Source organism: Dryobates pubescens, chromosome Z (genome assembly GCF_014839835.1).
Source record: "Dryobates pubescens isolate bDryPub1 chromosome Z, bDryPub1.pri, whole genome shotgun sequence".
In the NCBI taxonomy this organism is placed as follows: domain Eukaryota; kingdom Metazoa; phylum Chordata; class Aves; order Piciformes; family Picidae; genus Dryobates; species Dryobates pubescens.
Genome location: NC_071657.1, coordinates 85,885,580 through 85,900,815, shown reverse-complemented (window position 1 = coordinate 85,900,815; position 15,236 = coordinate 85,885,580). Strand labels below are relative to the sequence as shown.

At 43.3% G+C, this 15,236-nt stretch overlaps 1 protein-coding gene across 3 annotated transcripts in view; it reads left to right on the top strand.

Annotated features, from left to right (window-relative positions):
• Positions 1 to 15,236, top strand: part of FAM219A (family with sequence similarity 219 member A) — a 104,729-nt gene that overhangs the window by 56,782 nt on the left and 32,711 nt on the right. For all 3 annotated transcript variants that reach the window (XM_054178428.1, XM_054178427.1, XM_054178426.1), the window contains exon 2: positions 6,562 to 6,661. In XM_054178428.1, coding sequence (XP_054034403.1) covers positions 6,562 to 6,661 — 100 coding nt within the window. The remainder of the gene's footprint in view (positions 1 to 6,561; positions 6,662 to 15,236) is intronic.

Genomic DNA, 15,236 nt, shown 5'->3' with positions numbered 1-15,236 from the left:
TGTAAGACTGCTGAGGGGACTACATCTTCCTTGAAATACCGGGTTCCAAAACTGCATGCTTAAGATGAAGCCTGAAGGATTTGGAGGAGAGCATGAGACAGTATTTTGTGAGGTTTGTAGGTTCCATTCCTGCCATACATCCTCCTGTGATGCAATCCTTATTCTCGCTGAATATGGTCCTATTAACTGTTGTTCATCTGTATGGTGGATTCAGCTTTAGGCACTATGAATCTGACAGCCTTCAAAGCTCTCCTATGCTGTTTCCTGCATAGACAGGCTATGTGCATTTTGATTCCCAGTGGTTTTGTTCCCAGTAGTTTTTTAAGCACTTCCCATTCGTAGTTATCTCATGTCTTTGTTGTGGCAATAGTTTGAGAGGCTGAAGAGGTCTGTTGTCCAAAATAGTGAGACCGTGGTTTTGCATAGCTGCCTTTGCTCATCGGAGTTCTCAGAGGCCTGCTGCCTACAGCTGCAGTTTTTCCATGTTAACCTAGTGTAGTGTGGCTTGAGACAGTGAATCTGCAAAAGGCATAGGATTTTCTGTTCCCAGGGCAGCACAACTGAAGGCATAAATACTTATTAGTGGGAGCCATATTACAGCCCAGTAGTGTGGGATGACAACATGAGAATAGAAAGTTCTCAGTGATCTATGGTACTCCCTGTAGTTGGGCTGCATGCAGTTTCTCGCTTGTGTTTCTGCTCAGAGTCAGTCTCTCTTATGCACAGAACATCCTTCCAATTTTCCAGCCTCAATGTTTGATGTGGAAAAGAAGTGAAACACTTGGGTTTGTCTTGTTAGCGTTTGTTTGCAGCGTGTGATCCACACGGGCAGCTTCAGAAAGCAGGAGTCTGCTGAGCTGCAAGCACTTGCTGTAGGCTGTCACATGTTGGCACTGTATCTAGTATCTTCCAAGTGGTACAGGAGACATCACCGATTGGTACTGTAGCAAAGCAAAGGTAGCTGGATGATACTTGTAAGTACTTGTAAGTACTTGTAAGCTCATACTGACTCAGCTGATGCTGTTCAGACCAAAACCTCTGAACTGTGGAGAAAAGTGATGGGCAAAGCCACTGTCAGGTCTTTCTTGAGATCAGAGGGTAAGAGCAGTCATGCCCCTCTTATGTGAAGGCCGAGGTGCTTTTCATCATAACAGTATTTCCCACAGACAGCAGGGTGGGGCACATTTTCTTAGGGCTGTAAAAATGGCTGCTCTTTAGGATTGGGAGGGGTGGGCAGATACCTGGAAACCAAGATGCCTCTTATGTTTTCAAGGGGCAGCTGAAGGCCATGTAAACTGTGTGCCCATTCCCTTTCACATACTTCGGGCTCACAGAGTATTTGCAGGATGTAAAGCAGAGGCTTGTTAAGTTTACAAGATGTCAGAATCGTTGACTTTGAAGGAAGACAAAGGAAGCTGCATTCACAAGGTGCTGCAAGGATGTGTTTGTACCAAGCACTCAGCTCCACTGCTCAGGATGCAGCTGTAGTTTGCTGGCTGTTTGGGGCTAATTTCCCATCTCCTTGTGTGGGTTACTGGGAAAGGCAGGCTATTGGCCTGTTACATTATGGTAAATGTTGTGTTTCTTGCTTAGTACTGCAAAAAAGGAAAGGAATTATTTTTAAAAAGAGAAAGAATAAAACCTCTACTGAGCATGAAATCTTTCTTAAATCCATGATTTTGGTTTAAAGTGATTTCAGCTTCTCTTTTGTGTCTCTGCATACTGAGGGTTGACAGCCCCTCTGTTGCATGAAGGTTCACTGGAACTAATTTCTGGTGTTCAATAGTGCCAGGTAGTACACAACCCAGTGGATGTAGCTGTATGTAGCAGGAGGGCAATTGTGTAGAGCCTACAGGAAAATGCCAACTAGTAAGGAGCTGCCCCACCATTTGAATGCTGCGGTTGTTCATGCCCAGTGAAGCTGTAAGCGTACGGGGAGAAAGCTTTGGTTGAACTCTGGGCTCAGCCAAACGATGCAGTGGCTTGATTGATAATATTTTTCACCTTGGAATGAAGACATAAGGAGGCCTCAGGAGTAAAAAAATATGTTACATTCTCATAGCCACATAAAGCCCCTGCAGCCACATCTTGGCACTTGCCTTTGGATTGGGAGTGTTGTGTTCCTCACAGCAAGCAGAGCGAGATCACATCACCTGAGCTGGGACTGGTCACACAGCATAGCTGAGGCTTTTGAGGTTGGGGTTGAACTACAATAGTGAAAGCCAGCAGTGATTCTTAGTGTGCACAAGCAAAAGGCTAATTAGTCAAACGTTTCTATGAGTGAATGGGCTATGTAGAGAGAAATGCACCCGTTCAGCATGCACAGAAGCAAAGTGTGTGCAAAAAGGCACCTCCAGCTGAGTTGCTGTGGGAATGCTGTTCTCATAGCTGGGAATGTTACTATGGGGTCCTGTTCCGTGCTGCAGAATGTATATGAAGTGATGGATAGGAAATATGAAAGAGCCTCAGCATTCCTGGGTCCAGGATAGATACCCCTGGCACTGAGAACTCTGTCTCTGGCCCTGTTGGGTTTCCTTTTGGATCTGTGTTACTCACTGGAAGGAGCAGCTCCATGTACCAGCAGTGGTCATTCAGATGATACTGGTGCTTTGGGATCACCCTGTGCAAGTCAAGGGTCTGATGGGTGGCCTGAAATTGTTCCTCTGACAGTCCACTGTAGAGGTGTCAGGCTGCTGGGGCATAAAAGTGTTACTCCAAACTTCAGAGATTAATTCCTGTTGTGGACTGGCGTTGTTATGGCTTCTGTTGCTGTGTCTCAGCTCCAGTGTCAGAGGCAGGGGTGTGGTCTCCACCTGTTGCTAGGTCTCCTCTGTAGTGAGCAGGAGGAGCAAGTCAAGACTGATTCATCTCCTTTTGAGATGAGTGTCTAAGGCAGAATGAAATGAATCACCTTTGGAATTAATCTTTATTTTTTCTGGAGGTCTAGAAAGCTTGTTGTATTTGTTTTGTCTAGAGCTCAGCTTTGAGATTGCTCCAGCTGAGTCTTCTGGTTCAGGAACAGAACCTGAACACTTGAAGACACTTCAGAATATTTCTCCTTGCCTTCTGCTTATGCAAACAGATGTCTAATGTCACTGGCAGATTATCCACAAGGAATAGCTACTGCCAGCATGTCGGCTTCCGAGTAAGAGCTTTAAGCATAATTTTAACAATTAAGCTAGGTTTCATCCTGGTGGCCAGGCCCACTGTGGTCTCCTGCAGCTCTATGCTGGACTGCACCAGCACAGAAGGTATGTCATACATGGCCATCACATTGTATTCTTTATCAGACTATGTCTACTTCCATGCATTCCTGCAGCCAGCAGATTGAGTCTTCAAGGACTTATTTGTCCTACCACTAGGAAGCATCCAGCTCTTGGAGGCATGCTCCTTAAAAATGTCTGTATCCTGCCTTTTACCAGAATGTCAGAGAAAAAATTCTCATCTGGGAAGCCTGGACTCAGGTGATGTCACTTACTGCTTTGCATATCCCTCTTGGACAGGTTTTAGCTTGTCTGGGAAATGCCGGTGTCCTTTGTATTATCTGGTCATTTACATGAATATCCTTTCCTACAGGATAGGCCTCTTCATCTGAATAGAATAGAATAGCATAGAATTAACCAGGATGGAAAAGACCTTTGAGATCGAGTCCAGCCTATCATCCAACACTATCTAATCAACTGAACTATGGCACCAAGCACCCCATCCAGTCTCTTCCTGAACACCTCCAGTGATGGTGACTCCACCACCTCCCTGGGCAGCTCATTCCAATGGCCAATCACTCTTTCTGTGAAGAACTTCTTCCTAATATCCAGGCTAAACCTCCCCTGATGCAGCTTGAGACTGTGTCCTCTTGTTCTGGTGCTGGTTGCCTGGGAGAAGAGAGCAACCCCCACCTGCCTACAATCTCCCTTCAGGTGGTTGTAGAGAGCCATAAAGTCTCCTCTGAGCCTCCTCTTCTCCAGGCTAAGCAACCCCAGCTCCCTCAGCCTCTCCTCATAGGGCTTGCACTCTAAACTCCTCACCAGCTTTGTTGCCCTTCTCTGGACACGTTCTAGCAACTCAACATCTTCCCTAAATTGAGGGGCCCAGAACTGGACACAGGACTCAAGGTGTGTTTGAGACCCATGCCATATTAGAAGGATACCAAAAGAACTGGTCTTCAGCTGAGATCATAGACTAGGTTCTGACGCAGAAAACAAGGGTGGCTATTTCAAGTCAGATTGAAAGCCTCACTCCTGTGTTGTGACCCCAAGAGGAGAAGAGCCAAGTGAACCTGCAGTGATGCTTCCATGATTCTCTCCAATGATCTGTGCCTGGGAACAGCCTGAGCCAGAAGCAGCACTTGTGGATTTGATGGGTGTTGCTTCCATGAATTTTTCTCACCATTTCCTGAGCAGCACATCATTCCTGCTGATGCTGTTTGTTTTCAGATGCTGTGTGTTAAGTGCCATTTGGCATCTCATGCTTGTAGAAAAAAAGGGCTAGGTCCTCCTTACTCACCTTCTTATCCCACTCAGAATTACTGAGGCTTCTCCCATAGATAGCTCCCATTCTTTTTCTCTCTCTAGCTGAAGAGTCTTGGTCTGTCTAACTAGTCATCTGATGGAAACTGTCATCCAAGATGTCTTCCTTGAGTGACAGTAGCTAGCTGTAGCTTATCATTTTCATTTATGAAGTTGATACTGGTTTTTCTTCAGTGTACCACTTTGGGTTTAGTCTTGTTTCATTTCAACTGCTGTATTCTTGCTCTTCAACTGCTGTATGGTATCATTTTAGTGTGGTTATTAAAGTAGGACTTTTAACCTAAAATTAATATGATTCATCATAATGATGTAGTTGTGGCTCAGTTGGTAGCACATAAGACCCTTAATGGGAAGGTTGTGAGTTCAAGCCTGCAGTGGGCAGTAGTGTCCTCCCTACTCTAGTCATGAGGTCTGTGGTGACAGGTTGGACTTGATGATCTTTGAGGTCTCTTCCAACCTTAGTGATACTGATAAATGGCTAACTATGTTCTTCTGGAGACTGGCTTGTTTGCAACCTGGTCCAACCTTTTTAACCAGTCATTAAACTACCACATTAGAGGGGAAAGTGCAAGAATGGCCAATTAAAGTGGAAGGAATTGCACATGGTTCAGCATTGTCTGATGAATGTCACTGAATGCAAAGTCTTGTAAGCACCATCCATTTCAAGTATATTCAAAGTCAACTGCATAGTGCAAAGAAGCAGAATTTTGATAAAACAGCATAACCCTCCATCTATTATTTACCAATTTCCTATTAAAATAGAGTCTAATTCAAGACTCATGTTTTATCTCATGAGCACAGTGTATTAAAAAGAGTTCATGTGCACCGGGGAGGAAGGGGCAGTGTCTCACCAGGTGATTTACTTATTTATTTACTGACATGAGGAGGCAGAGGTACCTTACTTTGAAACTCAGTGACTCTGCCCTGTGTACTATTGTCAGTGCCAAAATGTAAGAAATTGTGTACAAAATGCAAACTCCAGAAACTGAGAGATGGGTAATACCAATTCACTAGTTTGGAATAATATTTTCTAGTGTTTAGCTTCTGATGCTTTGTTCCATTTCGTACAAAACTGGTGGCTTCTTCAGCTGTGCCTATTATAAATCCAAATTTACATACACACACATTTATGTGTGTGTGTGTATGTATATATATATATGCATGTTCAATTTAGTTTCTAGCTCCTACCTTGGATGAAGTATGTTTGAAAACCAATTTTCATTTTCACTATGACATTAAGTAAAGATAGTTCCAGCAGCTTTGAGGTTTGCTGTGAAAGGATTTTGAATACTTTCAGCAGTTGTAGAACAACTTGAATTGCTCATTTGTCTCTCTCTGAATCCTTTGCTGTGCTGTACCATAGAGTATAATGCTGCCTGGATTAGGTTCTTGCATGATAAAGTAAACTCCATGTTGGGGAGCTTTGGTTTTGAGAGGGGCTTACAAGTGACAATGAAAGGTGATGTGCTCACAGATACTGTTAGCCATGGTTAGGTACTGTTACATACTGTTAGCCACAAAGTAGTTCCAACAGGGGAAGTATAGACTTCTTCATCCCTTTTCCAAGAGGCACCAGAGACTAAATTCTACTCACTCAGTCCTCATTTCCTCTGAGTTGGATGAGTGGTGATGAGGTGTTTAGGTCTAATCATGAGGTTGACTGATCCACTTGGAGTGTAGCTGAAACTATAAATGCATTTCATGCAATGCCCTGAAGAGTCATTACATCATAATTGTTTGAAACTACTGCCAGGCCAGGATGATTTGAACTCATGAGACACCCTCTACATGATATTCCCAGCATCATTTATCATGTAAGCCTGGTGTCGAAATCTACCATTTCCAGATGTGCTTTTAGCATACTTAAATACACTTCCGGTTCTGTATTTTGCTCCTGGGTTTTGGCTATTCAAAACAGTAACATGGTGTCTGCTTCTTCTGGATGTGGGTGGGAATGGACTCACCTATCAGCCAGCTAGAGACTGCATACTTTTAGCTAAACTATTCTGTTTTGTTTCATTTTCTTTCTTAACAGGATCCAACAGCTGCATCTATTTCGGACAGAGATTGTGATACAAGAGAGGGAGAGACTGTAGCCATGAACTATAAGCCGTCCCCACTTCAAGTGAAATTAGGTGAGTCTTTACTGACAGAGAGTGAAAAGACTGAATCCAACGTCTGAAATAGAGTGACATGCTCATGGGATTGTAGGGAGATCTCTGTGCATGTGGCTGAGCATGCCAGCTCAGCTCAAACAACTCAGAGAGCACTTCTTTCATTGTGGTTCTTCTGCTAGGGAATTGACCTACAAACTCATAAAGACTGTGTCTTGGGCAGTTGTAGAGGAAGGAAGTTATGCCTTGAAGGGTAGACATATCTTTTTAAATATACACTTTTTTATCAAACTAAGATCAAGGCTTGGCCACATAGAGGGATCATAAAATGAAGAGGAGCCTGAATGACTGTGAACTGAAGGGACTTGGGCTAGTACTGGAAAATTATAGAGCTGTGTTACTGTGAGGTGGAGGGTGTGTAGGTCTGCAAAGGTTCACAGACAAATACTTGAGGTATTTCTGAGCAATATTTTCTAAGTTCTGTAAGCAGAATCACCTAATTTGCTTCGTCGGAAGGCTGATGCTTATAAGAGGACTTCACACATGGTGTCCTGCCTCCAAAACCTGACTGACTATTGGGCTTCACCACCACAAGAACCTGATGAAGGACAAGTCAAAGAAACTGTGCTTTCTACTCAGATTTCCAAAAATGGGAATATAAATCTAGAAAATTTCTCAATAGGAGCAGGAGGCAGCTGCCTGGTTGTTCTTCAAATCAGAACAAATGGCATTGAGAGGATGCTACTGGAACTGAATGAGGTGTCTATGCCATGTTGGGTAATGCTCTGAAGCAGGTAGGTGCCCACGTATTTGACAGCATAGCTCTGGCCCCTACCAAATGGGTGATGGTGAAGGTCACCTGCCAGTTAAGGTTTGATGAAGATTTAGGAAAGTTTGGGTGCTGGTATGTGGTTATGAAGAGGTGCTCTCAACAGAGACATTTCACTCAAGGACCTGCACTACTACTGCATGCTATAGTGTTGGCCTCATTTATAAGAGGAGCCTTAAAGAAACACAAGGCAAAGGCTGGGGAGTAGTTTCAAGGCTCTCCCTGAGTATGTCATAAATTGAATAATCACAAATCTGGTCATAGTAGTGAAGAAAAAAAGTCACAGAATTGGTCCATAGTTTGAAAAGGAAAAGTAGTTGAATAGACAAGATCTCACTTGAAAGAGTGTCTGGGAAGGAGAAGGCAGAAAGCTGGATATGCAAATGCAACAAGATTATGTGGCAAAGTGAGCTATTGATACATGATATGAACAAGTTAACTTGGACAGTGTATCTGTCCCACGGTTGCAGTCTTGTTTTGGATCATTTAACATCAGAAATCAGGTTGGAGAGTAATTGATATTATTATTGATAAGTCTGAGATATTTTTGCATGTCTTGGCAATAAAAAACATCCTCCAGAGATTTGCTGATGTGACAGGAAATGCTTTGGTAAGTCATGAGGACATTGAAGGAAACCTGATCATAGGAAATAGATTTGGATTCAAAGATAACAAGTTCAATTCATGCAAATTGAATTGAAAAGATAATTTGGGGCATATCTGTTGCAAACCTCAGTTCTGCGACAGTCATTTCATTTATATGTTCATTAATGACCTTGGAACAAAAAGTAGGGGTCTGCATATAAAATTTAGTCTTAGTATATTTGAGAGACTTCAGTACCACAAAGACTCAGAAATACCATAGAGAAAACTGGGACATAGAATAATATAACAGTGTGCTGCAAACTGGAATTTACCAATCAAGAGATGAGTAAGGAAGGGGAAGCCTTCCTTCAATTAGTTGTTACATTAGTTGATTGCAAGGTAACTATTAAAACAGACTAATACACAAAAATACTCCATAGTCACACTCCTGCAGAGCTTGACATCTCCTCTCCAAGAATCACATACAACAGAATGATTTACAACTACTACTTTTCCACATAGGGATAAACTGATTTCATTTAGCTGCTGTGGAATGGTACCCTCCATTAGTGAAGGGACAAAAGGAGGTGTTGGAAGAATCTGAACAGTTTTAGGAGTAGATGGATCTTTACCATTGCCAGGATCTCCTTTCCAGTGAATAACCTGCCCAGTGAATACTTACCACAGTAAGCTTATGAAGGTGAAACCCACCTGCTTAAGAGCAATTGTCTTGCAAGGCTAATGAGCACTTTCTTGCCTTGTCTTCAGGGAGAAGTCTGCTCAAAAACCACTGTCTCCTCCTGTGGAAACAGTGTGCCTTTTCAATTACATGAGCAAGCATCTAGTGGCATTTGGACTGAACCTCTACCCTTAACCATACCCAGATCAGCTTCATGTTACCTGGAGCAAATCGAGACTAAGGGTATTGTGTGTGGCCAGTGTAACATGCCTTTAATCCACATCACCACCAGCTGCTGTCATTAAAATCTGCCCAGCCTTTTAAATAAATTTTCAAGCAATTCAATGGCTTGCACCTCTCAGCTCTATCCCCTGTTACTCTAAATAGAAATTTTTTGTCTCTTCTGCACTAAATGTGTCAGAACATTGGTGGATTTGGGTTTTTGGTTTGGTTTTGTTTTGTTTTTTAATCTCTTTCAGGCTAGACAAAGTTAAGGTAGTACATAAATATTTAATAGCTTAACTGGCAGAGCCATTGTTTGGGATGGCAGCAGCTGGAGTTTTAATGCTGTTGCAGGTTTTCTGTGTGGATAGTGACATTTCTCACTGTTACACCAGAATCAATTGTTCAAATGTCAAATGCTCTGATGGAAGGTTGATAAATGTCATTTTTCACTTTGTATGTAAATCTGTCATATGTGCTTGCTGGAAGCTTGGTTCAAGTGAGCTCAATTAAATACCAACCCAGCGTGAGTACAACTTCTGCTTCCAGAGGCTGCAGTGATTGCAGTCTGACAGAAAGAGTGTGCTGTACTGCACACACTGAACACAGATTTATCCTGCTGTTCAAATGGTCTTTTCCTTGGTTGTTTCACCCCCTCTAAATTAGAACACATTTGGCCATGTGTTTCCTTGGGAGGTCAGTTAGGTAGAAGAAAAACTCAACAGGTAGCTTATATTTCTAGTGACTCTCTAAAGATTACACCTGGCTTCTTAGTGGAGCAGTAAAACCTCCCACCAAGGAGAAACAATGTCTCGCAGTTCATGTAGTTCATAATTTTAAACCCTTGTTGGTGTTATACCCATATTATGTCTTTTTTTAATGCTCTTGCATTTTCTTTCTGACAGAAACTGCAAGGCTCAGCCATTCTTCTTTCTTTCTTTGAAATCAGTTGATAAGGAGGTTCCCAACAGCACTGGAGGGGCTGGGTTTGCCTTAGTGCTTAAGAGACGTCTCCAGCAGATCCTTATTAGGAGGCATATCCAGATGGAGCACATACTACAAGCCTTTTGATAACAGAAGAGGGTTGTGATAAGGAGAGGGAAGAACAGAATAATCCCTAAGTGTAAATCTCAGAGGCTCTGTATCTGCTATGAATCCTCATGGGATCCCCAGGAGATGAGATATTATTTTAATGAAGCTTATGCCATCTGGTTTTCTATTTTGCATTTTTAATTTCCCTTCTTTGTGCTGAAATCCCCATCCAGACAGTCTGTCTTACCTAGCAGTCAGTGATACCACAGTTTGCTAAAACAGAACAGGCAACATGGCAACTGTTTGAGTGCTGCAGAATAATCTACAGTGGTGGTGAGGGATTGTGGCAGTGGCATCTTCACTAGTACATCCACCACACCAGGAGCTTGGTAGTAAATCCTCTGCAATCTCATCTCCAGATAGAGAGAGACAGGGAGGCAGAGAGAAACACTCATAGTAGCCTTTATCCCTCCGAGATACCTGTTGGTATACCTGAAAGCACCTCCTCTCCTTGGGCTGGATAGAGAATCAGGCACTGTTTTTGGAAGCCTGCTCAGTGGAGTGCCTGAAAGTATGCGAAAGGCTAGTGTTTAAGTTGAGAAAACTGGGCACCACCTTAAGACTGAGTTACATGCAGATGAGGTCTCCTGCCTTATGACCAAGAGGAAGCCAAGTTCATACTGATGCAGACTTGAGAATGTTTATGGGGTTTGTTTTAGATCATCTTTGCAAAGCTTCTTGTAAACAAAAAACCCCCCAAACAAACAAACAAACAAATTGTCTGCACATGTGTCAGACAATTTTCCTAATTTTCTGACTACTTTTGTTCCCCTCCAAGATTAGATCTCATGCTGGTGTTTGTCTTAATAACAAATAGCACAGTGGCTGATACTAGTCAGGCAGGTAAGGAAAAGCAAGTGTCACAAATTGCCTTTGGTGCAAGATGCTGTAGCTCAAGTTTCTGGTTAGGCTGATGGATGTATACTCTTCTTGCTTCAAGAGGCAGGAAGCTGTTGTAACCCTAACAGAGCAGAGCTATTTCATTAAATAATAGGGTGCTAACACATTCTTCCTGCCAGCTGCATTACAGCATGATGCTTTTTTCCCTTTATGAGACACCGTGCAGATCGCACTTCAAGCAGGTCAGCTAGTGCCAGGAAGGGGATTCTGCCAGCTGGGAACCTGGACCTATTGATAGAGCAAGTGAACAGCCGTAGTAGGGCCTGGGCCAAGCAGATGGCTCAGGGAGAGGTAAAGGAAGTCTTAGTGGAAAACATCATTCTCTGACAAATAATGTTTAAACCTAAGTTTTAACTTGGTTGACAGCAGTGGAGGTCAAATTTCTGTCTAACTCGTGTCGGAGCTTCTGGATGGAGACACTGACTAGGTGTGTCCACTTCCAAACACTGAATTATTTTACCTGTGCTGTTGAATCAGTTTTTGCTTGTTGACAAACAACATTCTCAAAAACCTCAAACAAGTAACAAGCAACAGAAACCCTGTCACAGGGAAATACAGCATGGTGTTCTCTGGTGAGCCTGACTTGGTCAAAACTGGGGATCTAATTGATGACTAGGCCCCATCTTGGTGGAGACTGAAGTGAACAGAGGAGATAATCCACCTGGGGACAAAGACTCGTGACATATCTGTGGTCTTAGCTTCTGCTTTCTGGCCTGCTGCTGTGCATTCATAACAGATATTGAATTGGTGTACCAGCAGGGAGGAGTGCTACTGGGAATATCAGTCAATGAGCTGAGAACTACAAAGCCCACAACAGAACTGGTGCATTTTTAGTTGAAACATTACAGATGGTCTCTAATCCCAGTAAAAGATGGACTGCCTTTATCTCCCCATGTGGCTCCTGAGACTGATCTTTCAGTTGGTGTTTATTTAACTTTGTCTCCTAGGGTTGGATGTGGGTTCAGAACTTGTTTTAAAGCATCTCAATTGTAAAGCCACAAATGCACAGCAGAGCATCCTCTCCCAGTGCTGTTCTAAAACAAGGATGCCATACTGGTGAGGGCTGCTCTTGCCACAGGTCAAGATGAATGGCTGCTGTGAGATGCAGTTCCATGCAGAGCAGGCAGAGGCCCCTTGCCGAGGCTAAATGACTTGATAACAGCCCACATGCGTGGCTCCTTCTCTGCTTTGTCTCTTCCTACTTTGCTTCACAGCTTGTGACTTGTGAGTTTTCATATGGAAAAGAGAATAATAAGGAGAGATTGTAGCAGACTGGACAAATCAATGCCATTAGTGTATCCTTTTGTCAGTACCTCAAGTACTGTACTATTCCCAGTTGCTCTTCTGTAACAAGGCGATTAATGCTAATTAGGTACAGCAGCTGTTGTTTCTGGGAAGGAACTCTGTAGGTAAATTAGGGATACATTTTGTAAGGAAGCTGTAACTCTTAAGCTAGGTCCCAGTGTTCCAGCTCTGCTGACAAAACTGCACATTTCCATAACCATAGCTGTTTGCATGGCGACCTCAAGTGACATCATTACCTTAAGTGCACAAAGCCATTTTCTTCCCCTGGGAGCACCCATTTCCTTGAACACACGCTGTACTTTGCATGGGGGGCATGAGTAATGTGGAAGCTGGAGTGCAGTGGCAATATACCACTACTATTGATTTTCTTCATGAAGACAGAAGTTCAGCCTACCACTTGGAAGTCTTCTGGGGCTTGGGAGGAATTTATTTAAGCGTTTGTGTGTTATTAGTCTTTCCATTTACAAGAAGGATTGCATACACAAATTTATTGTAGCTTCCTTCCTGCAGGATCTCTCCAGGCTCTTTTTGAAGGGGATGAGAGAGTGAACAGCTGCATCACGTTAAGGGCACTGTCTGCAGACAGAGCAGCAAAGATGAGGGCAGGATATGCAAGTGTGATGGGCATAGTATTGCAGATTAGTTAGAGAAGAAACAGAAGACCATAAAGAAGAGGTGCATGAGACACTGGTAAACAGTGAAGCTGTTATAAGGAGCTGGACCAGAGCAATTCAGTGGAGTTCAAGGGAGAGTCCTGGGCAAGAGGGAGTGAGTAAGTGGTTGAGAGGTAGCAAAGGGAGGTTCCAGTCAGCAAATCTTGGGAGCAAAGCATGACCTCATGAATATAAGTATGATGTGGCATGATGTTCACAAATGAGCCTAGTCTTTCTGCCACTGCAATTTGCTTGATTTGTTGTGCCACTGCAGCAGGGTTTTACTGACCTTTCCCAGACCCCCCCGGCTCTCCTGGGTCAAGCTTCTGGGTACCCACACACCTCACAAGCCAACAGACACACACCCACTCACATCTCTGTTGCACACACCATTCTTGGATAATACAGCTTCAGATAAAAAGTTGTGAAGGAGGAGGCTGTAAAGTAGCTGAATCATTTTGTAATATCTGAGCATCATTTTGGCACTCCACATTTTTACAGCATCTTTAGGTTTGAGAATCAAAGAGAGAGAGCTAATCCTGAAGATCTGCTTCTACACAAATTATTTTACTTTGTAATGAGAATGAGCCAAAGCATCTGGAGCCTGAATGGGTGTTTTGCTCGTGAAGCAGAAGACCAGAGTTGCAAATTGCATGTTGTCTTCCTTGCCCTGATCCACAATAGTCTATGGTAATCTCAGATATGAGAAGCATCTCAGAAGGTTGTGAGGCAGAACAAATTAATCAAATTATTGAGATTCTCTGGCAGAAGGAAGGGAAAAATCAGTAAGTGAAGTAATGATGAGAATAGAATACATAGAATACATAGAATAAACCAGGTTGGAAGAGACCTTCAAGATCATCGCGTCCAACCCATCAACCAATCCAACACCGCCCAAGCAACTAACCCACGGCACCAAGCACCCCATCAAGTCTTCTCCTGAAAACCTCCAGTGATGGCGACTCCACCACCTCCCCAGGCAGCCCATTCCAATGTGCAATCACTCTTTCTGTATAGAACTTTTTCCTAACATCTAGCCTGAACCTCCCCTGGCGCAGCCTGAGACTGTGTCCTCTTGTTCTGGTACTGGCCGCCTGGGAGAAGAGACTAACATAACAACTACCTGCTATAGCAAAGCCTATCCCCAGCAAGCAGCGTGATGGCAATGATAGTCAGGTGGTCTGTTCAGAGATCTCATTACACTGTTATGTGTTATTCTCAGCACAAAGTACACAGAGAACTGGTTTTAAAGAGAGTGATATCTCCAATGGTCATGTTGCAGACATGAAAAAAGACTAATATCAGTGAGTTGATAAGGTTGCCTGCTCAGGTGTTGGCATCTTTGACAAAAATCAACACAGAAAGGGGCAATAGTTTTCTGGCTTCTCATAGCCCTGTATCCTAAATGTAGATTCCACCTGATCCTCTGTCCCACTGCAGGGTAAGGTTTCCCCAGTCCTGAATTACCCTGGTGTTACTATTTCTGTAATTCCTTCTGATGTCTCCAGGAGTTCCTGCATAGTCCTCTAGGGAAGCAAGTGGAGCCCAGTATAAGCAATGTAAACTGGCTCCAGAACGGACCACAGCATCCATGGACAGTATTGGATGATGCACTTTTTAATGTCTTTGATTTAGTTATGATGAGCCTCAAAGTGTGCCTTATGGTTAATGGAATTTGTTCTGACCGTTCCATGATACGGGCTTCCCCTTTGTCTGAGTGTGTCTGTGCAACACGCTCAGCTCTCAAACAATGAAAGGTTACTCTCTGCTTATTGTGTGTTGGGGCTAAAATTCTGCTCCATCAGGAGACCAAGCAATACCACACACTTCTCAAACACAAAGGATCTGTGCTGGTATAGCAAATTCACTGTGATTTGTGGGTTTTAACAGCCGTCCTTATGCACAGAGGATGCTTGCAGCATCCTGAAAACTTTGTGTTGCTTTTCTAATATGTTAAAAGGTCCTTTGGATACTCAGAGCTTGGTGTGCCACAGCACAAAAGTAGAATGAATGAGGATGTCATCAATATTGTGTGGCCTTTCAGTAGCAACCTCCTACACCAAAGAGGTCTTGGGTGCAGACTTCAGCTCAGCCTGAGCAGAGAAACATGCAAGGAGCCATTCTCCTCTGAACCCAGGGACAGTCTTACTTTCAAGAATAGCAAACGGCATTACATCCACCTGTGCACAGCAAAGCCTGTGTGCCAGGCACAGCAAGTGATGGAGATAAAATGCCTCCTAACTGGCCAAGCTCTTAATGTAGCACATGTACCACATGAAATGATGGAGAAGAGGTAGGATAGAAGCAGCAGGAAAAAAACTAATCACAGGT